The sequence below is a fragment of the Eubalaena glacialis genome, chromosome 1 (assembly GCF_028564815.1).
Source record: "Eubalaena glacialis isolate mEubGla1 chromosome 1, mEubGla1.1.hap2.+ XY, whole genome shotgun sequence".
NCBI lineage: Eukaryota > Metazoa > Chordata > Mammalia > Artiodactyla > Balaenidae > Eubalaena > Eubalaena glacialis.
Window position 1 is genome coordinate 38,249,247 of NC_083716.1, and position 26,026 is coordinate 38,275,272.

General features: G+C 37.7%; 1 protein-coding gene across 3 annotated transcripts; it reads right to left on the reverse strand.

Moving 5' to 3' along the window:
- Positions 1-12,728: 12,728 nt before the first annotated feature.
- On the reverse strand, positions 12,729-25,706 carry LOC133094790 (gastric triacylglycerol lipase). 3 transcript variants are annotated; one of them, XM_061195527.1, is made up of 9 exons: positions 25,605-25,706; positions 25,276-25,393; positions 24,543-24,642; positions 23,329-23,438; positions 19,256-19,392; positions 17,314-17,460; positions 16,249-16,320; positions 15,768-15,839; positions 12,729-12,965 (listed from the first exon to the last, which is right to left on the reverse strand). In XM_061195527.1, exons 1-9 carry the CDS (start codon positions 25,704-25,706, stop codon positions 12,729-12,731), a joined length of 1,095 nt encoding a protein of 364 aa, XP_061051510.1. The 3 variants fall into 3 exon arrangements, with proteins under 3 accessions (XP_061051510.1, XP_061051502.1, XP_061051518.1); XM_061195519.1 differs by having other exon boundaries at positions 24,543-24,741; XM_061195535.1 differs by lacking the exon at positions 17,314-17,460 and having other exon boundaries at positions 24,543-24,741.
- Between the last annotated feature and the right edge of the window lie 320 nt (positions 25,707-26,026).

Here is a 26,026-nt window from a genome sequence, read left to right on the forward strand (position 1 = left end):
CAGCAGGTTCTTATTAGTTATCTATTTTATACATATTAGTGTATATATGTCAATCCCAATCTCCCAGCTCATCCCACCACCACCCCCCCTCCCAGCCCCTGCCACTTTCCCCCCTTGGTGTCCATACATTTGTTTCTCTACATCTGTGTCTCTATTTCTGCCCTGCAAACCGGTAGTATTGAACAACATCTTGAACTCAAGTGATATCCCCAGTAAGGGTGCAAAAGATATTTTATTTTCCTCTTTCTACCTGGTACTACAGACAGAGATCTGGGACAGCTGACTCTGGTAAGAATTCTCACCCTTTGCGAGCTTCTGCTAGTTTTCCCAGGATACCATCTGTAGCTTAGGTACCCACCAGAATTTGGAAAGGTTTTTAAAATTAATTTTAATTTTCTTTTGACTATTTAAGGAAATAACTAGAAAATCCCTCAGAGTCCTGTTGACCCTGGGAGGGACCATACAGGGGCTGTCCTTTAAGGTTAGATATGAGGGTGCATTTAAGGGTAGATATGACTGTCACTAATTTGGCGACCTTTTATTTACAATCTTGTAGTCTCTTTAGAATGAAAAGGCAATTTAGACAGAATTACTAGAATGAGTACTCAAATAAATGCGGATAGAGGAGAGTAGTAGGAGTCACATCAGTCTATTGTCTTTTGTTTTGGGTACTTCTTGTGTCTTTAATTTTCATTAGCCTTTGCAACAATTTTTTTTAATGAAGCCATTTCAATTATGAAGAATCCCATTCAGTTTGTTTACTTTGGGAATCTTATTTTCAAGTGTGCTTTTTAAATGATCTTATTTAATTGGAATGTTCCTCATAATGGCCATGGTAATTTCCCTGAGGGCTGCCGGTAGTTTGGTAGGACCCTTAGCTGCAAATAAGGAGAACCCATATGTCTGTCCAGCCACATCTTGGGGCCCCCAACCTGATGGTTACCAAGCTAAGTTCTGAGGAAACAAAACAAAGATCTTGTCTAAAATCTTGTTGCTCTGAGTAAGATTTTGTCACTTTCATAGACATTTATACCTTCTAGGACAATAGTTCTTAGACATAAAATAAGCAGGTGTGCTGGAAGGTGGCATGCTTAACTCTTTAGAATTTAAGGGTCCCATCTTTTATTATTTATTTATTTATCTATTTTAGTGAAGTTTTGGGGGCTCTCAGAGCCAAACTAATACTTAAAAGGTATGCGCCACTGGGTTGGGAATTGTGTGATGTTTTACAGTGTAACCTGTTGCACAAAAATTTTCTTGAGGTTGGTGGGTTACCTAGTGTCAATCTAGCCCACTCTGTGATCAATATATCCTAACATGGGAGTCTTTAGATTAGGTTGTAAGTGCTCTAACAGCTTCTAAATACTCAATCCATGCCCACCAATTTTTGTGGCTTTTTGGCTTTTAAGATTCCCATTGGCAATAGCCTTTACCTAAACAAAAGAAAGCAAACAAACATGTGCATCTTAATATATCAGGTAACCAAGAGATGTTGCTACATCCTGGCCAAGAGAAGGCCCTGGGTTTACCACCACCAACTCCCACCATGGAAACTTGGACTGGGGAAAGGAAGGATTGGGGACTGCGAACTGGGGGCTCTACATTAATGGGGAACTGTGAACTGCCACTAACAGTTTCCAAGTGGATCTTGGGACAGAATTAAGGGCTAAGAGTTTTCATTAATTAAATTACAATTGTGATCTGAAATAAAGGTTAAGGGCTTGGGCTCCAATCGGAACCATCTGTCAGCTCAAGCTGACCTGCCCTGTGTTGGAAAGTCAATTAGATCAGAAGCTCCATGCAAAGAGAGTGGACCTCAGAAACGAAAGGAACTTACATACGGCCCTTGGAAATGGTGAGAAGACAAAGAACTCAAAAGGGTTCATGGGTGCCATATCTGTGTTTAACAAAATCTGTTAAAAAACAAAATTCAGCTAAGTAAATTTGAAGATTTAATTGGTTTTATTCAACAGTTCATGAATTGAGCAGCATCCTATCTAGGAAATAGAAAGGAGCCCCAAAGAGCAGCAGAAAAGAAAAGGTTTTTAAAAGCAGAAAGGGATTGGGACAAGGAAGTCATAAACAAAAGAAAGGATTATTTCAGGCAAGATCATCTTCCTTTGGGTGAAGACAGGGGTTTATCAGATGGATTACCTCATTAGTGCTGGCCAGGTAATTCCAGACTGACTGGTTAAACGTATTCCTGGGTGAGGCTGTAACTGCAATTAGGTCTTGGTTGCAGACATGGGGCTTAACACAACTGACTCCATTTGAGCCTGTTTCTTCTTTTTAAAAAATGTACAGGCATACCCTTGTTTTATTGCACTTGGCTTTATTGTGCTTTTCAGATATGGTGTTTTTTACAAATTGCAGGTTTGTGGCAATCCTGCATTGTCAGATGATGGTTAACATTTTTTTTTGCAATAATGTATTTTAAAATTAAGGAATGTACATTGTCTTTTTGGACGTAATGTTACTGCACACATAATGGACTACAGTATAGTGTAAACATAACTTTTTTATGCCCTGGGAAACAAACAAACAAAATGTGTGATTCACTCTATTGTGATATTCACTTTATTGCAGTGGTCTGGAACCAAATCCACAATATCTCTGAGGTATGCTTGTATAAGGATATTATTAATATTACAGGTCTGTCATATCATGAGGGAAAAGATTTTTTCAAAAGAAACTCAGAAATCAACTTGATTCTGATTTAGGAATTAAGCCTCTGTTGGTTAAATCAAAAGCTGGAAATTGTGAGAGGCTTCTTATGTTGGATTCAATCAGGAGAGATGGAGTCAAAAAACTAAGGGTTCAATAGTCCAGCTCTAGCATGAGGTTGAGGATGAGTCTAATAGTATTGATGTTATATGGTAGGAAAATGTGTTTAAGAGGGGCTGGGGAGTGGAATTTTATTAGGAATATAGCACTTGCATAGATTGAGCTTCATGTGGCCATTTTTGGGAAAAAAAAAAGGAAACATTAAAAAGTAAAATGGGATTATAAATTGGTTATACCTTACTGTCTTAGAGGAAAAGGATTGCACTTGGTAAAAAAAAAGAATTAATATAAAGTATTCTCAAGGATGGATTATTTTATTGGGATTGGAGAATACCATCAGTAAATATATGGCAAGAAAGAAATAAGAAAACAGGAAGGAAGAACTGGGATAAACAGAGTCTTGAGATACTTATAAACCAAATACGGTGTACGGGAGTGTTTATGTCCTGATTTGGACAAACTAATTGTAAAAAACACATTTATGAGACAATCATGGAGAGGTGAACGTTGTCTGAATATTTGATAATATTAAGGAATTTTTGATTTGCTTGGTGTTTAGGTATGATATTGATATTGTGGTTATGTTTTTAAATTGTCTTATGTCTTAAAATTATATAATAAAATATTTCTAGGTGATATGATGTCTGGAAGTTTGCTTTTAAACAATCTGTTGCTGGGTGTGGTGGGATATAAATGAAACAAAATTGGCTACATACTAATAATGATTTATGCTGGACTATAGATATTTGGGGGTTAAATTATTTTCTCAATTGTTACATTTGAAAACTTCAAAAATAAAATTTTTTTAAAAATAACGAATAAGAGATGAAGTAAATCAAACTCAGAGAATTGTAAGTTTTGTATTAAGTTTAGGAATAAGTGCTGTAATGATTAAGTGTTTGCTATTTATATGTGATTTGCTATTATACGTGTAAATATGTGTTATTTATATGTTTGCTATTTATATGTGATTTTAAGAGAATCTGGCACATTAAAGAAATGGACAGATTAGGCACATGGAGAAAAATTTGTTCAATTCTTTGTTACACAAAATTAGTAAAGGCATTAATTACAGACGCACATAATGATAAGCTTCAATAATTAAACAAAAGCTCCTATGTTTCTGCCTGTGCCATGCAGAAGAGAAGATATAAAAAGAAGCAAACTGGGTTCCCTGAATTTACAGACTTTATGAACATAGAAGAAGTGATTAAAAACACATCAAACATACCTACTGTGCAAAACAAAATGGTAAGAACCATAACAGAGGTAAAAATGTACCTTGTAGCATGGTATCATGTAAAAGATTTATTTGTATTAGGACTTGATTTGGGGTGTAGATTTTGGTGGTGTGGAATATTGAACAAACTTGGGTTTTTGAGTCAGGCAGAACTGAATTAAAATTACCTTTCCACTATTTGCTGTGAGATTTTGCACACAAAATTTATCTTCAGCATCCTTACTTTTTAAGATTGGTATAATATTGTCACTTTTGTAGTATTTTTGAGGGAATTGTGATGCCATTATCAAGTATTGATGCTTAGCAAAGTGCTTGTTTTCCCTACCTTAAGTTTGTGAACTTCTCTAAAACTCAATTCCTATTTTTTAAGATAAATTTTCCACAATTTTTACACAGGGTCTTAACATACTACATAAAATGAGCATAACAACTATCGATATAAACGTATATGCCCTGGATTAAGAGGAAAAACAGAAGCAAATTTCCAAATCTTCCCTCTAGTGGCAAATTTGGGTAATTGCATAGTTCCTACACATTTCTTTTGAAAATAGATTGTGAATATGAGAATACTATTTTAAATAACAGTAAGTGTTTTTCTCATAAGATTATTAGCTGCATGTTCCCTTCTGACCACTTAAGGAATTTATTTCATAAAACAGTTAAATTTTAGAGCTGTAAAACAAAAAACACTGCCAGATCTGCAGGAATTCTCATGTAACCATTAAGCATATTTTTATATTAATGGCATAGGTTTCCGGATCTGTGTGTAATCTGAAATATCTAAATACGATTGAGGCAGGAGATAGATGAACCCCAAGCTAGGCATTTACAACTGGCCTCCTGTTTACATTTCATGGAGCAGGAAAAAGTGGGCTTCAGGTTGGACACCTACAACTAGTCTCCTGTTTGCATTTCCTGAGACAGGAGATAGGTGGGCTCCAGGTTAGACATTTAAAATCAGCTTCCTGTTTGCTCACCGAAATGGAAGTAACAACAAAAGCAGGTTATATAGCCAGGCTTTGTGTCCTGTGTACCTCTTAAGATAATAGTCATGGCAGGAACAGAGAGGGGCTAACCCTTGTTTGAGTAAAGGATCGACAGGTCACATATTTCCCATCCTTGGGGCCAGGGAGACACTGCACCTGTGCATAAAGGCTCCTTGGGGGTCAAAAAGGAGGGGGCACCACCCCATAATATGTGATGCTAAGGCCGTCCCTTAGGCCTCTGGGCTGGAATCCATCTTGGAAAAAAGTTGTGCACGCATGTTGGGGAGGCTAGGGCGGGTCAGGTGGAAAAAGAAACCAGATAATTGGCCAAAGGTAAACAAAGACCTGGAAGAACTGACCTATATAAGTGACTTAACCGCCTCTTCACTGCGCCCCGCCTCATTAGGAAGGACGCCCACAGCCTTTCTCTCCGGGTGTGCATCTCTGCCTTGCTTCTGTCTTTTAACTAAACACTGTTTTTCTGTGTGCTCTCGCACTTGTTGTTGCGCTATGTCTCTAATAATAAACTTTGCACCTGTTTTTACAGTTTTTGCCTCCTTGAGAAATGCATTTTTCACTGGGGGCAAGGGCCAGGGGGTCTGGTGGCTAGGATTCCTGGTTTTCATCCAGGCTACCCAGGTTCAATTCCTGGGCAGGGAAATAAGATCTGCTGCCTTTCCGAGATCACTATTATGTTATTTAAAACTCAATTTTGACTTCAAAATGTTTTTATAGGTGAAGAAACCAAGAATATGATATAGTAGATGGAAAATGATCATCACTCTTGAAAGAATTTGAAGAGGTTCAGAACAAGCCTCCCAAAATATGCCACCTTGTTATGCAGATTATTTTGAGCTGAAGGCAGCCACACCCAGCAGACTCAATTTTATCTGTCCTGTAACAAGGTAAAACAATTTAGATAGGGGGTCTAACTCAGAAAGAGAGCTATTACCAAGAGATAACTTTTTTATCTGAATGACCTATCTGTATGGCAGGACAAACATCAAATTACCAAACATCTGCCCTCCTCGACCTGTGAGTCACCTCCTCCAGTTGAAGCCCCAGGCCCCTATCCTGTTCCTTAGCCCAAGATGGCATATAAGCCTCAATTGTCTGCCTTGTTCTGGGGTTTCATTGTCTTTGTGGGGTCCCCATATGTACATAATTAAATTTGGTTTTCTCCTGTTTATATGTCTTATGTCAGTTTGATTATTAGACCAGTCAAAGAACATAGAAGGGTAGAGGAAATTTTTTTATCTCCTGCAGTTCTGTGCTTCAATCAGTGCATGTTGTAGTTATAGACTGGAATGTCATTATATCAACATTAGGCATGAAATTACCATTAAGATTATTAAGATAATATCACAAGCAAAAATTTTTCTCTTTTATTTCAACTGTTTCTTTGTTTCATATCTGGATAAACTGAAGTTGATAATGAAACCGAGCAGGACCCTGTGGGGCTCCTGGGCATGGAAGCCTTTCTGTACACCATTACTTGTTTGTTGGAAATAGGCTTTAGCCTCCATGACCTTCCCTGAGTTCCAAAGGGCAAGTTCAAACAGTTGTTAATCAGGGAAGGGAGGGGATGCAGAGACAAGGGAGGGATAGTTAAGAAACAGTAGTACAGCCTTGGGACAGGATCCTGGTTCTGCCTCAAGGGATACATATAACAATATCTTTGAGCTCTTCTGCAGAACTAAAACCCTGAACAAATGGAAGATGTTAACTACTTGAAGCATTCTTCATTCCAGAGAGAAGGTCACAGTTTGATAACCTTGAGAATCACAGAAACTCATCAGGAGACCACCTGAGTCCAGATTAAAGGAATGCAAGCCCTGCACGCACCCTGATCCTTATCAGCAACCCCGCCCTTGAACCATTGCTATAAAACTCCTCACCAAATCCTCCCCCTCACATTGGGACACACAGTTTTTTTTTTAATGATACAAATGAGCTTATTTATTTATTTATTTATTTATTTATTTATTTTTATTTTTGTCTGTTGGGTCTTCGTTTCTGTGCGAGGGCTTTCTCTAGTTGTGGCAAGCGGGGGCCACTCTTCATCGCTGTGTGCGGGCCTCTCACTATCGCGGTCTCTCTTGTTGCGGAGCACGGGATCCAGACACGCAGGCTCAGTAATTGTGGCTCACGGGCCTAGTTGCTCCGCGGCATGTGGGATCTTCCCAGACCAGGGCTCGAACCCGTGTCCCCTGCATTGGCAGGCAGATTCTCAACCGCTGCGCCACCAGGGAAGCCCGGGACACACAGTTTTGAGGGCACAAGCCCCCTCTGTCCCCCTTTTGTAACCAAGCAAGACCCTATGGGGCCTTCCCGGGACAGGCCTTCCCCCATATCCTCTGTTAGCTCCTCTCTGAAGTACCTAGATAATAGTATTTGATGCACAATTCCTGAGTTGTTTTGCAGATGTGAACCGCCCCCCCCAAAAAAAATGTAAGATGTTAACTACTTGATGACCATGAGCATATAGCCCCAGGCCTCCTGGAGCCTAAGGATTGATAATGTTAACCCCTGTGACACCACCCTGTTATCTCACCATCAGCCAATCAGAGAATTGTGCCCAAGCTGATCCCATACCCTGCAACCCCCTTCCCTCACCTAAAAGTGCTTTGCCGAACCCCTTCGGGGAGTTTGGGGCTTTTAGGGCATGAACCACCCATTTCCTTGCATGGCCTTGCAATAAACCTTTCTCTGCTTCAAATTCCTACGTTTCAGTTTGTTTGGCCTCACTGTACATTGAGCACACGAACTTGCGTTAACACTTTGCCTGGCAAAGCAATAAAGTTATTCTTTCTATTTCACCCAAAACTCTGTCTCAGAGATTCAATTTGGCACCGGTGCACAGAAGCCGAGTTTTTGGCATCAGTAACAGCTAAGGTTTGTCTGAAATAGAAGTGTAAAATCCACAAAGCTGAACCACATTATAAGATATGAGAAGTGTCTCTAATAAGAAATATGTTACTTACCAGAGTCAATGACATAAAGATTACAATAGGTATAAGTATTTAGAAATGTGAGTTTCTGATTATAAGGCCTAGCCAAAGGAAATCAAATCAACAACAGCATAACACAATGTGTCTGCTTAACAGATTTAAAACAGTGATTCTCAAAGTAAGTATTTCTGACCAGAAGCATCAGTGTCACCTGGGAAATTGTTAGAAATGCAGATTTTTAGACTCACCCCAGACCTACTGAATCAGGAACACTGGGGTTTAGTCCTAGCAATTTGTGTTTGTAAAAGCCTTTCAGGTGATTCTGATGTACACTAAACGTTGATGTTGAGAGAATTTTCTCCAGAGTATTTCTGTACGTCTCAGATCAGTTTTTTTCCAGACTATCTTTTCAAGGATGTTTGTAAAGCAAGCAGCCTGGGAAGACAGAAGTACTGTCTCTCTCCAGGGTAGAGGGTAGGTTTGTTCTTGACCAGTATGATAAAGAAAACGTCTCTCTCTGGGGCAGAGACTGGACGCCTTTGCTAACAGCCGCCTTTATAAGACTGGGGGCTTCCTAAGCATGGGGATCCTCACTGTGACATAGATACACTATATGTCCAATGTTCACCTAGGCCTGCTTTCACATTATCCCTATGGATCTTGAAGATCAAGGGGAATGTGAAGGTCATGAAGTCTGTGTGTTATGAGTAATAGAGTCTTTTATCTTTGAAATGGGGGTTTCCTGTCTTCTGCCAGCATCCATGAAATTGTGGCAGGTTACCTTGCCAGCTTCCAAGACTAGTCACATCTGTGACAGATCAGAGCTACTGGACCAGGACACTCAAACACATTGGAATTCTTTCCCTTTAGTCAGTTCTCTGCTCAGGTGTCACTTCTCAAAGGGGCCTTTCCTGATCATTCTATTTAACATAGTGCCTTGTGTGCTTCCTACTCACCTATCTGCTATATTTTTATTATCAGTGGTTATATTACCTGATAACATAATATACATACTTACATTTATCTGTTTATATTTTATTATCAACCTTCACCACTAAAATATAAGTTCTATGAGGGCAAAAGATTTGTCTTTTGTTCTGCATCCAGAACAGTGTCTAGCTTGATAAATATGTATTAAATGAATATCAATATAATGTATTCTATACAACTTAAGCTTACTAAATGGATATAAATATTTTCCACAAGTAGGGCAGATATACTAGACCAAGAAGTTTTTAAAAAATATTGAACCCAGTTGATTAATTTTGTCCTGTTTTGATAATAAGTTCAGCCATATTTTGCATCATTGCTTGGACAGGCATTTAGCAGAAGGCATATAAAATAACTCTAGGATATCATTTCCAAATCTTCTCGCCTCTTTTTTTTGGTTTGAACTTGCTCTAGAGCCAAACCATTTGCAGATCTTCTAATCTTTTAATTTCCTTTGGTGATTTGAGCTGTTTTAAATTCAATCAGCCTTTAGAATTCTCAAGAATAGTAAATGTATGCTATGAGATGTTTCAAAATGAAAGTGTGAAACATAGAATCCTAAACTCATTAAAACGAAAAATCTGAAGCTCTCAGAAAGGAGATATTAATGCTTCAATGATTAAAATTGTTTGGCAGTATATTTATTCAAGGAAAAATAATTCTTTTTCTGACTGTGTGCCTGGCTGACTGTGTACTCACATTCTCAGCAAATCATGTATGTTTGTGCATAAGTATGTGCATAATTTTATATGTATAATATTATACATGATGTATTATGTATATATTTATACACATAAAATATATAATATGCATTTGTAAAAATATGTATGCATACCTGTAAATATTTTTACACTCACAATGAACACATATTCTTCAGTGTTCTATAACCTAATCTAACATATTTATGATGAAGACATAAGGATTCACCAGCAGAGTCACCCGACTCCCAGTAAATAATCCTGTATCATAAATCTCCACCTAGTATGTACTGGCCTTGCTATCGTGACATAAATTGAACAATAAAATAGTAAGCTAAGTAATCTGGTGCTACTGAGTGTGCTGACATACATGGATTGTGTTCTCTCCAGTAAGGAGCAGTAGATTGTTGAGACTTGTAGAGAGACCTTGAATTAAGGACATTAAAAAAAGCATAAGTGTTTCACTGAAACCTCAGGCTCACAGATACGGCAAGTTAAGGAGCCCTGGTTTGGAGAGCCAACTGGATGATATGATAGATGAGATGAAAACTTTGGAAGTATGAGTAGGCAAACCATATGAATATGAGAAGAAGAAAGTATTCTTCAAATGCTTTTTCAGTTTCAGAAATAAACCTTGAAATAATTATATGAGGGTTAACATTCAGAGAAATATAATTCATTAAGCTCCAAAATGTATAGTAAGATAAAATCTTTAGATGGAAGCCAACTGATCCCTCAGATTGGGTCTAACTTGACTCCATAATTGTGTGTAAACTTTGGCTTTCTGTGTTTTTTAATATGACTTCAGTACTTATAATCGGGTTTGAGGAACTGCTTTATACCAACCAAAATCACAAGAAGGGCTCAATGAACCAGAATATCAATGCTTTATGTGTGCAGAGAAATTACCTGCTGTTCAGTACATCGTACACTTAATATTGACTGTTCTATGAACTTCTCACTTAGTAGGTTAGTCCAGCTATGATTGTCTGGTATGTAAGAACAACAAAAAACTTAATAGATAGTGCCTTGGAGCCATAAAAGTAATAATGGGTCATATTGGTTGAGTGCTATCATGAATCATGCACTAATTATATTAAACTCTCTGGCACAGAGTAGCCATTCAATACATAGTCGTTCAAAATGAATATGGAAATCCTCACAACAACCCTTTGAGGTTGAAACATAGATCCATACTTACTGTAGAACTTACTATGACATCTCCTTGTTATGATGCCTTGACTTGCTTTACAGTTTATTTCAGCTATAATTTAATATCCTTGATGAGGTCTTGGATTCACTGCTATTATGAGCAACCCATCTGAAAACTACTTAGGGTGGGTTATTTAAGCAGACATTTCATCTCATCTATATTTTAATTTGCTTTCCTAAGTGCTATTTTCAAAAGGAAATTCTAGAGTGGCATCCTCCTTATATGCCTTAAATATTTTTCCCTGTTTGGCTAAGATTATATATGGCTTTTGCAATCTGATCTCTTTGAGTAGGGCTATAACAATGACCAACTGAGACACAGCAAAGCAGATGAGGATGAGGTTTGCATCTGAAAGCACAAATCCCTTCCTGTATCTTCTTTTTTTCTTTTTTTTTTTTGAATTTTATTTTATTTATTTTTTTATACAGCAGGTTCTTATTAGTTATCCATTTTATACATATTAGTGTATATATGTCAATACCTTCTAATGTTTTCCATTCTTTACTTTTCTTCTCACTTCTATTCCTTCTTTCTCATTCTAACATCTATCTAGCTACTTTTACGTTCTTTCATGCTAGCAGAGAAAGCTCATATTCAACTGGCATTTTTCTCATACTAGATATCTGTGTGGAGCCTAGGAACTCAGATATCCAGTATTACTCTGAATAATGCTTTATAAAAACCTCAGCACCACCTCACCCCATTTCCTCCCTCAGATAACTCTAGAAATATTTAAGTTGAAAGTACAACAGAGCTATGTACATCAGCTTTGTGCAGCAGAAAGAGAAGAGTACTTGGGCTAGAATGTGTGGATTTTAACAATGCCAGTGGTACGTCCTTTATTAAGATGCTCAACCTTTATGAACTTTAATATCCTTACTTGGAAAATGATGGGGTTAAACTAGGTAATGCTTAGGCATCTTTTAATTGTAGAATATCTTGACTTTTAAAAATGTGAATCGTATTATATCTAGTAGGCTTGAGATTACGACACAGTTCTCTGTTCAGATATATTGGTCTTCCTATGAGTTATGCACAGAGCATGGATACATACTTGTAAACCCAAAATAAATTAAGAATTTTGGAGGGGAATGTGAGCAACAATATGATGGTGCAAGTTAAGAGGTATATATGCGGCACAGCTTGGGGGGTGTGCGTACTCAAGGCATCTGGTAAGTAGAAGCCAGGGATGATGCTAAATACCCTATAATGTCCAGGACAATAAAAAAATTATCTGTCCAAAAATGTCAATAATGTTGAGGTTAAGAAATCCTTTACCTCCCACCTTCCTGAACTGGGGGTTGCCTGTTGCTTCCTAAGCTACCCTTGTTCTTTTCTCCCTAGAAAGGGAAAGTGAGCTGACCTCAATTCAATTTACAGTCTAATTTGCCTTTTCATGGAGTTTAACAAGCAAAAGAGCAAGTGATATCCCCATAGCACAGATGGAGAGACTGAGCTTTAGCAACAATAGACAATAGAAAGAAAACAATTTACTCAATCTCAAGTGTGCATACAAGATATCAATACTCAACCCCAAGACTGTCTTTTGGCAACACCCATGATTCATGGCTCATTATCTACCTGGAGTTTAGAAGATAAACTGAATGGGAGGATTGGAAGAGAAGTTTCACTTCCCCAAGACTGTGTTCTCTCAAGAGTTTCTAGATAAATTTTCAAGTGAAAATAATCTAATTAAAAAAAATTCTTTTCAATTAAAAATGACCAATGAAAAGTTTGTTGATGCTAATATATTTTGAAAGTCAGAATTACAGAAAGAAACATTGCATTTAAAACAGTACAGAAAACTATGTGGAAGAGAAGAAATTATTTTGGGAAAAGTAAATGAATAATTCTTTAAATCCAGCACTACTTTTTATCTTCTGCCATCATAGAAATGATTTCATTGTAAACTTCTTGAGGTGCATCCATTGCCCAGATAAAGTCCAAGTGATTGTAAATAGGAATTTCCTTGTGGTAAATGAGATTAGACAGTTTTGGAAGCAAAAGGTCAACATCCTGAGGGTCAGCCAACAGGTCATTGTCACCGCTCCATACTGCAATTGGCACATCCATGGCTGTCAAATTGTAGTTGGGAGGTGTGGCCTAAAACACAAGAGGAAAAGAATCAGAGTTTTTATAAGTAACTGCACTTGCAACTCAATACTTATTCAGTGGGTAGATTAGATATCATTAACTAACCTAGCTTTTTAAAATTGAGGTATAATTGATATATAGCATTATACTAGTTGCAGGTGCACTACAATGATTCCATACATGTATACATTGTGAAATCATGACCACAATAAATCTAGTTAACATCTACCAGCACATGTGGTTTTTTTATATATATATTTGTAATGAGAGCTTTTAAGATATACTCTCTTGGCAACTTTCAAATATACAGTACGGTATTATTAACTATAGTCACCATGCTGTACATTACATCTCCAGTTCGTACTTATTTTATAACTGGAAGTTCATACTTTTTGACCACCTTTACCCATTTTGCCCATGCCTCTGGCAACCACCAATCTGTTTTCCGTATCTATGAGGTTTTAAAATTTTTTTATTTTTTAGATTCCACATGTAAGTGAGATCATACAATATTTATCTGTCTGTGTCTAACTTATTTCATTTAGCATAATATCCTCAAGGTCCATCCATGTTGTCACGAGTGGCATGATCCAGTTTCATAAGTAAATCTTAACAATTATTGCTCAGAGTTACCTTTATCCACAGAGGAACGTGGATGCAATGTTTTAAATCAGTGCTTCTCAAATTCTAAAGGCCCTGTGAATCACTAGGGGATCTTAGTAAAATGAAGAATGTGATCCAGTATATCTGGAGGCAGAGCCTAGATTCTGCATTCCCAGACGATGCTGAGGCTGCTGGTCCTGGACCATGCTTTGAATAGGCGGGCTTTAGATAATAATTCTTACAAAGTAAAAACTTAGATTTCGACTCAAGCTGAAGGAAGTGAATCTGACTGAATTTTAACTGTGATAGATAGTTTCTACACAAATAGTTACTCAAAATGTCCTGAGTCATTTATTTTGGCTTTGTATGGCCTCCCAGTATAGTCATTCCATAGGTAATCATTTTGTTTAAGGAGCTGTATTTGTTAAATACTTGCCTGATTTTACTAGATATAGGTTCAAATTCTGAGAAAATCTATCAGTAGCCCCATTTCCCATTTCTACAAAATCTCCATTCACACATAGATTTTAAAGAGATTCATAAAGCAGGCCAAGGGGACAAGAGAATCACCGCTAATTTTCCCACTGTTCACAGAGAATTTTGTTAGTTTTTAAAGATGATATTCTCAAGAATTCTAATCCAATATACGAATATTTTCTTTATCCTTATGTAATAGCCAATTCACCAAAGAAAAATATTTTATTATATGCAATTTTTCATAGTACTTTAATACTTTATTATATTCCTTTATATGTTGAAGAAAAGGGAAAATTGTGGAGAATATCCATAAGAATAAACCTACTTTTCTCTACTCATATTCCACTACTCAAAGTGTTTTCCGGAACCTAGCTTCTGGCTCTTAAATTAGTGTCACTCCCTCAGTCAGTTGAAACCATCCTGAGTTTGGCTTGGTTGAAGGGAGAATGGAATTGGGAGTGGGTGTTTCACACCCCACTTGGCCCTTCAAGACGGAGTCTCTGATTACTGTTATTAGAGCCCAGTAGAAAGATAGAGTCTGTGTCTGGGGGGTTTGAGGTTGTGATGGCTGGGGGAAAAGCCTTTACAACAAATGTTTGATCTGATTGTGTTCAGAAAACCTCTTTAAAGACATCAGAGATGTAAAAACAAGGAGGCTGGGCCATCTTTTTCACACAAAAGACATTGTGGTGAAAAGATATAAATCCCTTGTAGATATTGAGTCATTGAAGCAGATGAAAATTAATAGGGTTGTTACTACTTGGATGTAAAAATTGGACGTGGGGTGAAGTAAAAGGAGAAAGAATTACCAAAAAAACACAGAGTACTTCTCTCATTCAAAATTAGCCTGTGACAATCTGAGAGTTTATCCTAAGCTGACATTACCCATTAATTACTGTCAATAACTCCCTGAGTCTGGGTGGAGAGATGAAAAGTTATTGTCTCAACTCATATTAACCTCAGGTACGATGGACTCCAAAGCCTGGCTTCTTTGTACTACAAGTAGGAGGAATGCTCAATATATCTACCTGCATACAAGGCTCTTGTCTGCTGAAAAATATTTCCAGCCTTGAACTGCAAGCATACCATCCTTCTTTTATGTCTGGGAATATGGTGAGAAAACTTCTCTGGCCATCAACAAAGGATAGGAAATTGTTTAAGAAGACCAGAGATTCCAGCTCTATCCCATGAACAGTTAGAGTTATTGGTTTAGGGAATTCCCTGGCGGTCCTGTGGTTAGGACTCTGCACTGTCACTGCCAAGAGCCTGGGTTTGATCCCTGGTCGGGGAACTAAGATCTGGTAAGCCTCGCGGAGCAGCCAAAAAAAAAAAAAAAAAGGAGTTATTGGTTTATTATAACAGTTAGTTGCACTTTGGAAAGGAGAAGACAGCATGCCGGGGGTCTGGGATACAGGGCAGATCTGTCTAATGCAGCGAGGGGTGATAAGATCTAGAAGGTTCTCACTGCAGTGGTGTGGTACTTTGAGGGCAGCTTGAATGAGCACAGACACTGGAGCGTGAAGGTTCAGTGGAAGAATTAGAGACCAGTGTGATGTTCCACATGACAAAAAGACTCAAAGGATAGAGTCATCTACTTTATAATTTCCTTAAGGCTAGGTCTAGGCAACAACATTCCTTTGGAAAATACCTGCAAAGTTATCGTAATTTCATCTTTAACTTTTTATATCTTTGTCTTTCAAAATGCAAATAACCTCAACTTAAGATGCTTACCTGGTTATAATGCAGAAGGTTCTGAGTTGGGGTTCCCCAGTCAAAAGCTTGGAATTTCCCAGACTTAACAGCCTAATGTAGAGAAATTAAAGACACAAGGAAATTAAAAAGTCACTTGGCTATGTAAATAATAAAATGCCAACTTTTCCAAGTAGTTTACTTTTAATTTAAATATTATTTAAAATTTTTTTCTCATTCCAAAAATAGACTATTAATCCTCCACAACAATTTATTCAAGTTTAAATGCAGCTTTGCTTGAAATAATTTCAAATCATAATCATCATTTATTTCTTGTTACCCAAAGCACCTGTTTTTTGTAGGATTTTCATTCACATGGATTGATAGATATTTTCATCTGGTAGTCACGTGCCAGAAAAATTCCCTCTTAGAAGCATTTGACAGAATATTTTAAGACTGTGTTTTAGGTAAATTGTTAATGGTTTAGGCCCACAAAAAAAATTTTAGCAGCTTGAAATGATACCTGACTCCAGTGGAGGGCGTTTTGAACTGAAGTTCCTGCTGGATTATGTGCTAGATACACATCTAAGCGACTCTAGAAAGCAAACACACAAGCACACACATGCGCACTTAGATGTATGTTCAGTTTCTCACAAACATCTAAGACTTAACTTTTTCTGATCCAGATCAAGTTTTATGGGCAGCATTACTGGCAGGATATGAGCAAAAAAGGTGTACATCAATTTATGGCAAACTGTGATTATATGGGCTAATTTCGAGGGTATATAACTAAACTAAACAATTTTGAGGGAGAATAGTTTTCAGTGTATAATACTATTAGTAGCAAAACATGATATTCTATGAGCAAAACATGACATACTATGAGCATTGTTTTGTACTATGTTCTATATACTTTACATATGTTAGCTCATTTAATCTTCACAACAACTCATTTCATGGATAAGGAAATCAAGGTGGAGGAGTTCAAGTGCACTGCAAAGATAGGATTTGAATTTAGGCTTTTACCCTGAATCCATATTCTTAACTACTTTCTGATACTGCGTTTTGTCATATGTGCTTTTAAACATCCACTTGGTGCAAAGCAAATGAAATAGAAGGTAAAGAGTGTGGACAAGATCTTACATAAATAGTTGCTCTGAAATAAGTTTTAGAAAGTTTATGGAGATGACTATCAGCATTAAAAATATTTAAAGTAATATTTATTCAATATCTAGACATATTTTTCCTACAGAGGAACCTGACAACTTGGTTCAATGCCTCCCCTCACAGAATTTAAATGTCATACCAATTATTCAGGTGATCAGAAGTGAGTAGGGAGTTTTTTGTTTTGTTTTGTTTTTCCTACAAGCTGTTTACTTCAGGGCACAGTGAGGTGATGGAAGAAATGTGGAGGCAACAAAACTGGGAGCAATGATTTGTGATTTCTCTTGGGCTTATCTGCATATCATGGACAGAATTCTGAAGTGACTCCTGGTTCTAATAAAGTACCATTCCTAAGTGATGATGAGACAAGTAATCACGAGGGTTGCTCACAATATTCAGAATAGAAATTTCAATGCATACAAACCATGTTCAAGTTTTTATTGTCAAATCCAGTAATGGCAAACAAGGCATTCCTACAAAGGATATCCAGTATCTCATGGGAGCACACTTCAGCACCAAGAAAATTTTCAAAAAAATTGTGTGGGTAGAACATTTTGTTACCAAATAGAATCTGAAAAATAAAAGCATCATTAAAGATTTGCAAATAACAAGCTGCAGAAAAGACATTAATTTGCCTTGTTTACTGGTACAAATGGGAATAGACATTATATTTTCATACTTCTATATGTTGTCTTAAGAGGTTTAAATACTCTCTCTCATTGAATCCCCACAATAAAGATATGGAATGGACAGGGCAGGTATGAGTATTGAGTATTAATTGCTGCATTGAGAACTGCACTGGCTGCTGAGAAGTGTAAGACACAGAGTTACAGTCTAGTTGGGGTCATAGGAGTTAGGGAATAAACTCATATAACAACATGGTAGAATATCATAATTAAGTGCCAAGATGTGTGATTTCAGCAATAAATAAATAAAAAAAAAAAATCAGGAGGGGAAATGGTGACTTCCAAGCCATATTTTCAGCAAAACCTTTAAGAAGACAAAGAGGCTTGGTAGTTTAAAAATTGAAAGGACACACCCTAATTGTTCTTAAAATAAGTAGACACTTTGTTATCCCCATTTTATTTAATTTATTTTTTATTGAAGTATAGTTGACTTACAATATTATGTTAGTTTCAGGTGTACAACATAGAGACTCCATATTTTCAAAATTATACCCCATCCAAAGTTATTATAAAGTATTAACTCTATTCCTTGTGCTATACATTATATCCATGTGACTTACTTATTTTATAACTGGTAGTTTGTACCCTGTTATCCCCATTTTATACGTGAGAACATAAGGCTAATGAATAGTCAGGATCTTGGTCTAGTGAGAACTGGATTACAGCTAAAATCTTGACCTAAGCCTCAAGCCTCTGACCTAAGGTCTAATGCTTTTTTAAAAACCTCTCTCTACATTGCCTGTCAGAAAATCCGAATATGAGTAAGAAACAAACAAGTTCTGAATCAATGCAACCTGTAAACATACTCAGGGTTATCACACAATTTTACATTTTGAGTAAAAGATTTACAAATGTAGTTGGTCTGTAGGTAAAATCTCTTAGATTTTAGGCATGCGTGTTAATTGAGTGGAAAAAAAAAAAAGAATAGCACTCAACCACAGAAGAAAATGGCATCATTAAGTTTTGTAGCCTGAGGTAAACTGTTCTCCTAAAGGAGACTGTGTATGTGTGTGTATGGGTTGGTTTCGGTGGGTGGGAGAAGTCAATGATTAAACATTGGAAAAAGGAAAGATTATTAATTCCCTACCATGTATGCCTCCATAATATTTACAGTTTCTTGAAATCTATGCTACTGCCCTATGAAATCCTCATTTAAAGAGGAAGGAGCTCTAAGGAAAAGGCTTGGAAAGCCAAGGGTATATGATAAGGGGTCTCCAAGTCCTTGCCTCACTTCACCATTGCTATCTTCCCCCTCTCTCTTTTTCGCTTCCCTTCCTTTTCTTTCCTATCCTTCTTCTTCCCACTTTTCTTGGACCAGGTGGTTTAGGCTTCTCATTTGACTCTTTTGCTTTTATTTCCCTTTCCCTGGTCTTGGGGGGGAATCACAGCCTTGAAGACCTGTGTGGGTGCTTGGTAAAGAAACATCCACGGAAGGAGCAAAAACTCTCCCAGGCATTGCTAATCCACAAAAGTAATCGAGAATAAAGAAATCGGTGGGGATCTCATAAACTATAATGGGGATTCAACCATGGTCAGTGCTATTCAATAAATAATATAAACATGTTAATTTCCATCCTTGAATACAAACATGATTGTCCACCAGGTGTTTGTTCTCTTTCCGTCACTTTGAAATCCACAAACAATTTAATATCTTAGACCCAGTTAAAGGGAATCACGTACCTTGAAGAGGAAGGGAGGAATGAGTGCAAGTTTGTTCAACTGGCTTTTGGTATACTTCACCGTGGCAACTGGGGCTAATGCATAGAAGGCTTTGATTTTTTGAGCCAGCGTGGGATTGGTAGAAAAGGCGATAAAACCTGAAAAAGAACAAGAAAATGTGAAAAGGTGTGTGTGTGCGTGTGTGCTTTACAAGTGTGACATTACTTTGGACTTACTAGGGGTGCCATCTGGGACAACCTGAAATCGACAAAATGATCAGATTTTAGTATATTTGTTTTATTTTCATAGATTCTCTCTAGGAACATGAGGATAGAACTTTTTGGTAGTTATAATAAACTCTTTCATCTGACTTTAGAAAATAGGCCAACTTTAGAATAATCATGTGGTAACAAAAATGTTATAATTTATATTACAACAGGTTTGATTCAGTTTAAAATTATCTAATCTCATAAGAATGAGATAATTAACATTTAATATGAGTAGGGTATATGAGTGGAAAGGTTAAAGCACAAATTTGAAATATGTCCAAACAGAGTTTGAAACGTGGTTCTGTGATTTATTAGCTTTGTGATATTGGAAAAGTCACCCAAACTCTAAGAGCCTTAGTTTCCTCATCTAAAAATGCATGTAATAATGAATGCTTCCTTGGGTTGTTTAGGAAGTACTTGAGGTGAATCATGTAAAGTATTTACCAGGAACTAGTCACATAGTAAATGCTTGACAAATGAGAAGCCAAGATAATTCCAACATCTATATACAATAAACATTCTCAGCCCGTCTGCTTTTAATTGTTTTCATGAACAGTAGCATATAAATAGACTGGGTTCTAATCAAAGAATTATCAACTTAAATTCTTTACAGTTGAATTACATAGGACAATCTCTCCCTACTGTTAATAATGACATATTGACGAGACTCAATAATGCCCTGAAACAAAATTTTTCCGATTTATACAATGGCCTCAGTTACATAATATCCAGCCTGATCCCAGTGGAGGAAGAATGGTCTTTCCGAGAGCACTCTGTTTATTAAGGGATTCTTTATCTGGTTGCCTAACTCTGCAGATATCAGCCAACAGATCACCCAGAGTAAGCAAGAATCACACGCAAGGAGCCTGAGTGGGTGTCCATGGGTCCATATAAGGTCAGGACAGGTGACTGCTCAGAATAAACTTAATCCCACTTTAGACACAATTCTATCAAGGATACTTATCTAACTTTCAAGTACACACCAGATTGATTGGAAGATGTAAATTAGAAGGCAGAAAAAATTTCCCGAAATTTATGAGTATGGTGACATAATGACAGACTCTCCAATGGTGAGAAAGAAGAATGAAAAGAAGTTCAAATGAAAGGAGTGCAAAATTTAAATACTCAAGAGACTGGTAGGTTGGAGTTATTTTGTGTCAGGACAAGCAGTTCTATTGATAGCAATAACTCCAAAGGAAATTGTTGCATTTCAGCTAAATGCAATCATTTTATAGCCCCATATCATTGAAAAAAAGTTAAGCTATGTTCAACATGTTCTATTTAAAAAAGCATGGGCATTGGTCATAAGTTGAGGTAGATTTCCATCCAAAAAGGTTAAATTTTGGATAGTTTTGGAAACTAAAGGAGTAAATTTTAGGAATCTAGAACATTTCTCACTTTTTAACAAAGAATTTGAATCCATGGTTAACCATGTGTTTTGTTGCTGTTCTTCATTGCCCTGATTTCTCTTCGAGTCCAAGGCATTTATTCAACTGAAGCTGCAGGGAGACTTTTGATTTTGCATTTGCTCAAGAGAACCCAAGGTCCCTTCCTGGGTCATCCTGCATTGAATGACTGGTCAACAAGTGGGTAAAGGGCCAGTCAGCTAGTCCCACTGATGAAGACTCTGAAGAGCCATCTCATACAGAGCTGGCTGAGGACTTCTGGGGACTGCATCACTGCTCAACTTCTCCCTCTGCCTAGTCCTGCTTTTTTGCCCTTTCCTCTAAAAGAGCTTTTATTAAAAAAAAAAAAAAAAGCGCAAATCCTCATCTCCTTGGGCCCATAACATATTACACAATGACAGAAACATTGGGAAGCTCTTCCTCACTGACCCTTTCTTCTGTCTAAAATTCTACCAGTGGGATCCATGCTTTAGGATGAACAAGCAGTGGGAAGAGAACTTCCACAGGCTTCTACCAACTATTTCATCCACTTTCCTGAATATGTCCATATACGGACATTCGGATTGCTTAGAATTGTAGTAGGAAGTAATGTCACTGGCTAACAGTGAGGATCAGCATAAAAAATACACCATTATTTCTCCCATATAATCCCCTATTCCCCCTTCTGCTTTCATCCTTTCTCTTCCCTTTACAGTTTCTCTCATGGTCTCTTAAATTTCCTTGATTATGCTTTTGTCCCAACCATTCCAACAAAGTTGCTGTTAGAAAGGTTCCCTTATAGCTTCTAGGTTGCCAGAACCAATGGTCAGTTCTCAGACTTCATTTCACATGATTGATCAAAGCTTCTTCCACAGTTGACTACAGTATTTTCCTAATAACACTTTCTCTACTTGTCTTCCAGAACACTAGACATTCCTGGCTTCCCTTACGCCACAGTCACCATTATTTTCCAGTTTATTCACTTGATTCATCCTCATCTTCCAAATCAATTGTGGCCCAGGCCTTAGTGCTTGGACCCCTCCTCTTTTCTGTCTGAGCTCAATTCTTTGGTTATTGCATCCTGTCTCATGTACTGATGATTCACATTTTGTATTTTCAGCCCCATCTTCCCTCCTAAACTCCAGATTTGTATCTACAGTTGATTGCTTGACGTTCCACTTGGATCTCCAATAGCACCTAACACTTGGGTCCAGAACTGAGCCCCTGGTCTCCCCACCACCTCAGCTGTTCTTACTGTCTCCCTTGTCTTCGCTAATGGCATCTCCATCATCTCCGTGCTCTGGCCATTAATTGTGGTGTCATCCTTGACTCCTCTTTCTCTTACACTCCGTATCCATTATATAAGCAAATTCTGCTGGTTCCCCCTCTCTGTCTCTCTCTCTTTCTATATATATATATAAAATACATCTAGAACCTAACCAGGTATCTTTACCACCCCCTCTTCTAGGTCACTATCATCTCTCCCCTGGGTTACAGTAAGAGTTCAGTGACTGCTTTCTCTGCTCCAGCCCTGTTTTCCTTCAACAACTGGAAGGATCCTGTTAACATGTCAGATCATGTAACTCCTCTACTCAAACTTTTCTATGGCTTCCTTTTCACTCAGAGCGAAAGCAAAAATCCCTACAACAGCCCCAAAAGCCCTGAATAGTCGGTCCTCCTCACCACTCCCACCCAACTCATCTCTGTCCCTCTCAATCTGATTCATCCACACAATGAACAGCCCCATTGCTGTTCCTTGAATGTGCTGCGTGTGCTGTAGCATCAGATCTTTTGTGCTATCTGTTCCCTCTTCCTGGAATATCAGTCTTCCAGGTATGAGCTTGGCTCACTGACTTCCTTCATGTTTACTTAGAAAGTATTTGGTGGTGTTCTTGGTATAAAATTGCTGTGTACCCCTCTGATGCTCCCTAATCTGACTCCCTGATTTATTTTTCTCTTCATAGTATTATCATTATCTAGCGTAGTATATATTTTACTTTTTTATTTTTATTATTTTCTCTACCTTCTCCTGCTAGAGTATAAGTAGTAGGAAGACAGAGATTTTAAACTATTTAATTTTTGCTGTATTCTTAGGATACATTATAGGTGCTCCATAAATATGGTTGAGTGAATGGAATAAACTTAGACCAGAGCCTGTGTGGTACAAAGTTTCAGAGCATTGGTTTGGGCGTCAGATTTCGTGACCTGGTATCTGAGCTACCCTATCTGTAATAACTGTGTTACCTTACACGAACTATTTATTTACCTGCTCTTAATTTCATTATATATACAATAGGAATAATAATGGTCTTGTATCACTGGGTTGCTGTAGACATTATATAATAAATGGAAAGTAATTAGCATGATGACCAGCATGTCTGCATAACCACTGGGAACGGGTCTATATGAACTAAACTACCTGCTAACTGCTGTTACCTACCAATGGTGGTGCCCTGGGAATGGCCAACATAGTGTAGCTTCTTCTGTCCAGTTTTATTTAAAATGAAGTTGATTGTGGATGGAAGGTCATATTTAGCCATTTCATCAAAGCTGCAAGAAAAAAAGACAGAATAAAATTGAATATATTTCCTTGCTATACTTTCTATAAGTCAAACCTATTTAAGCTAAGGTTTCCTTTGAGAAATAGAAAACTAGATTCTCTAAGCATTGCTGCTTATAGACTATTAGTGAGTGTCAGGGGCTCTTTGGGGTGGCTTCTCATAAACAGCTGACATCATGTCTGAAGCACAATATTACAGCTGCAATTTAATCCAAACACAATAGTAGCTGTAGCTGGGGAATACTTCTACCCTTGAACCTGAATGTCAGATTTAATAATCATTTGTATGTTGTGTTCCACTGCCATGTAATATGAACAGATGCTCTATTTTATTGTTTACAAGTCAGCCAGAATAACCTTTTGAAAATGAGAATAGGCTATGCCACTCCCCTGTTGAAAACTTTCCAGAAGCTTCTCATTACACTTAGAATGAGCTCCAAGGCCTTCACCAAGACCTACGCAGCCTGGCCTGATCTGGCCCTTGTCAGCATCTCTAGTCTCCTCTCCTCTCACTCGCCCTCTTCCTCGCTACACTCGGAACACACGAGCTTCTTTCACTTCCTGGAACTTCTAAGAGCACCTTTGCACCTCAGCATCATCAGGCAAATTCTCTTCTCCACTTCCATTAGTAATTTCTAGGAATAAGGCACAAGAGGGCCAGTGAGAGGAAATCTTTGATAATCTCCCCATGGTGTCAGAATTTCATTGTCTTCCCCACCCCCACTTGAATACTGATGATGACAGGTGCTATTCATGAACCCCAACTGGGTTTAACCTTCTAGTAATCCATGTGGATGTTCCTTCAGAATCTGCTGGGGGCAGCAAATTTCCTTGCTTCAGTCATTTCGCTCATTCCTTGTGGAAAAGCATATTCAGGAATCCCGTAATAGTGATTGCTAGGATCACAGACAGTTTGGAGGAAAGGCTACCCTTGGAATGAGGTGTAAGGAAGAATCCAAAAATGGATTAGAATGAAGATGACTTCCTTCTCCTCCTATTTGGAGTGTAATTTGTTAAAATGAGGCTGGATTGGAAGCAGTGAATACCCATGTTTTTTAACTCAATATTTATTTTCAATCGTCCCTTTTCTTTACCTGAAAGCCCAGAATTCAGCTGAGTCTGGTGAATAGAATAAATTTGTCCTGGCCCAGGTATTTCCTCTGCTGTTTCCCAGCCACACATCATATCCAGCATCTGCCAGGAGGAAGCCCAGGCTGTTGCTGGGTAGGTTGGAAATCCAGTTTGTGGCCGATGCGAGGAAACCATGTTGCAGAAGCACAACAGGTCTCTGACCTAAAGAAGAAAATTGTTAAAACCTTTATAAACTCACTCCTTATTCTCAGATAAACATGAAGATAGAAACAGGCTTTTATATGACTAGAATTAAAAAAGTTTGCTTGGTGAGGTGAACATTTCTGAATATGTTATCTTAATTGTGGTGACAGTTTCTCAGATGAAAAAACGTGTCAAATTGTACACTTTAAATATGTGCAGTTGATTGTACGCCAATTAAACCTCAAAAAGCTATTGAAAAAATTATATTCTAAGGAAATTCAGCATTATGTTAATTAAGTCGGTCTTCTATTCAGGGTCTCTGAGTTTCCACCCAGCACAACAAACAAATATCATGGGCCAGTGTGCTTCACATCAGAGAAACCAGTGTAAATCTGGTATCACGCAGACCCTCAGTTTAATCTCAGAGACCAAGGTGGTTCAGGTTTTTTTTGAATAACTTAATCTAGTGTTTTATGATTAGAATATTTTTGACTGGAATGTACTTGATTCAGGATTTGAGACACTCATTTTTTTCCCTCACACCAATCCTACCTAAATGATTAGCATCATTCTTCCCATGAGGAATCCGATAGACCTGAAGGACGTAACCATCTGCAGTTATAACTTTATGCATTTCACTTCGGTAACCCCAGTAGGAAATCATTTGACTCTGAATGCAGAAAAGACAAAACATTTAGCTTCATGAGTATGCTTGGCCACTTTTGATTATTAAAATAGAATTTCTTATTGGTTGGGGTAACATGCACTATGTAAAGAAATTTTTCAGACTTTATAATAAATCATAAAGAATTAATGAGAGCAATAGTGTCAATATCTTTCGAAGTGTTGTTTTTTAAATATTAGTGATATGAATAACTTACAATATTCATATTGGCTTCAGGGTTCATCGCTTTTTTTCCAAGGAAACAAAATGAATTTCCAGACATGTGGATGAAACACATTGCTACAAGTAGCCACCACATTTTCAACCTATTAGGGGAGAAAAGTTATTGCATGATGTTTGTGTTTAAGGAGAGCCTGAGAACAAGGACTTGCCACAGACGGAGCAAGGCCGGCAGATGGCAGGAGGACCCGGGTCCGAGGATCCAGTGCTTGGTATATGAGATCCAACAGGGTCTTGTCTTCAGAGAACTCACAACATCGTGAGGGGAGAGACAGACGTGTAACGAATCCTGCAGTGCAGTGCATCATGTGCCTAGATGAAGACCAAAGCCCAGAAAAGGGCATGTCCAGTCCAGGATCCCTCATCAAGGCCTCATCAAGGAAGGACTTTGACTTCTGT

Bases quoted from the DNA above. Each gene is read 5' to 3' on its own strand.
- LOC133094790 (XM_061195519.1), bottom strand. From the start codon at position 25,706: ATGTGGTGGCTACTTGTAGCAATGTGTTTCATCCACATGTCTGGAAAT. The intron at 24,742-25,275 runs GTAGGATTGGTG...TTTCTTCTTTAG, and splicing joins GAATGATGCTAATCATTTAG to GTCAGAGACCTGTTGTGCTT. The intron at 23,439-24,542 runs GTAAAGAAAAGG...TTTTTCTTGCAG, and splicing joins GCTGAATTCTGGGCTTTCAG to CTTTGATGAAATGGCTAAAT.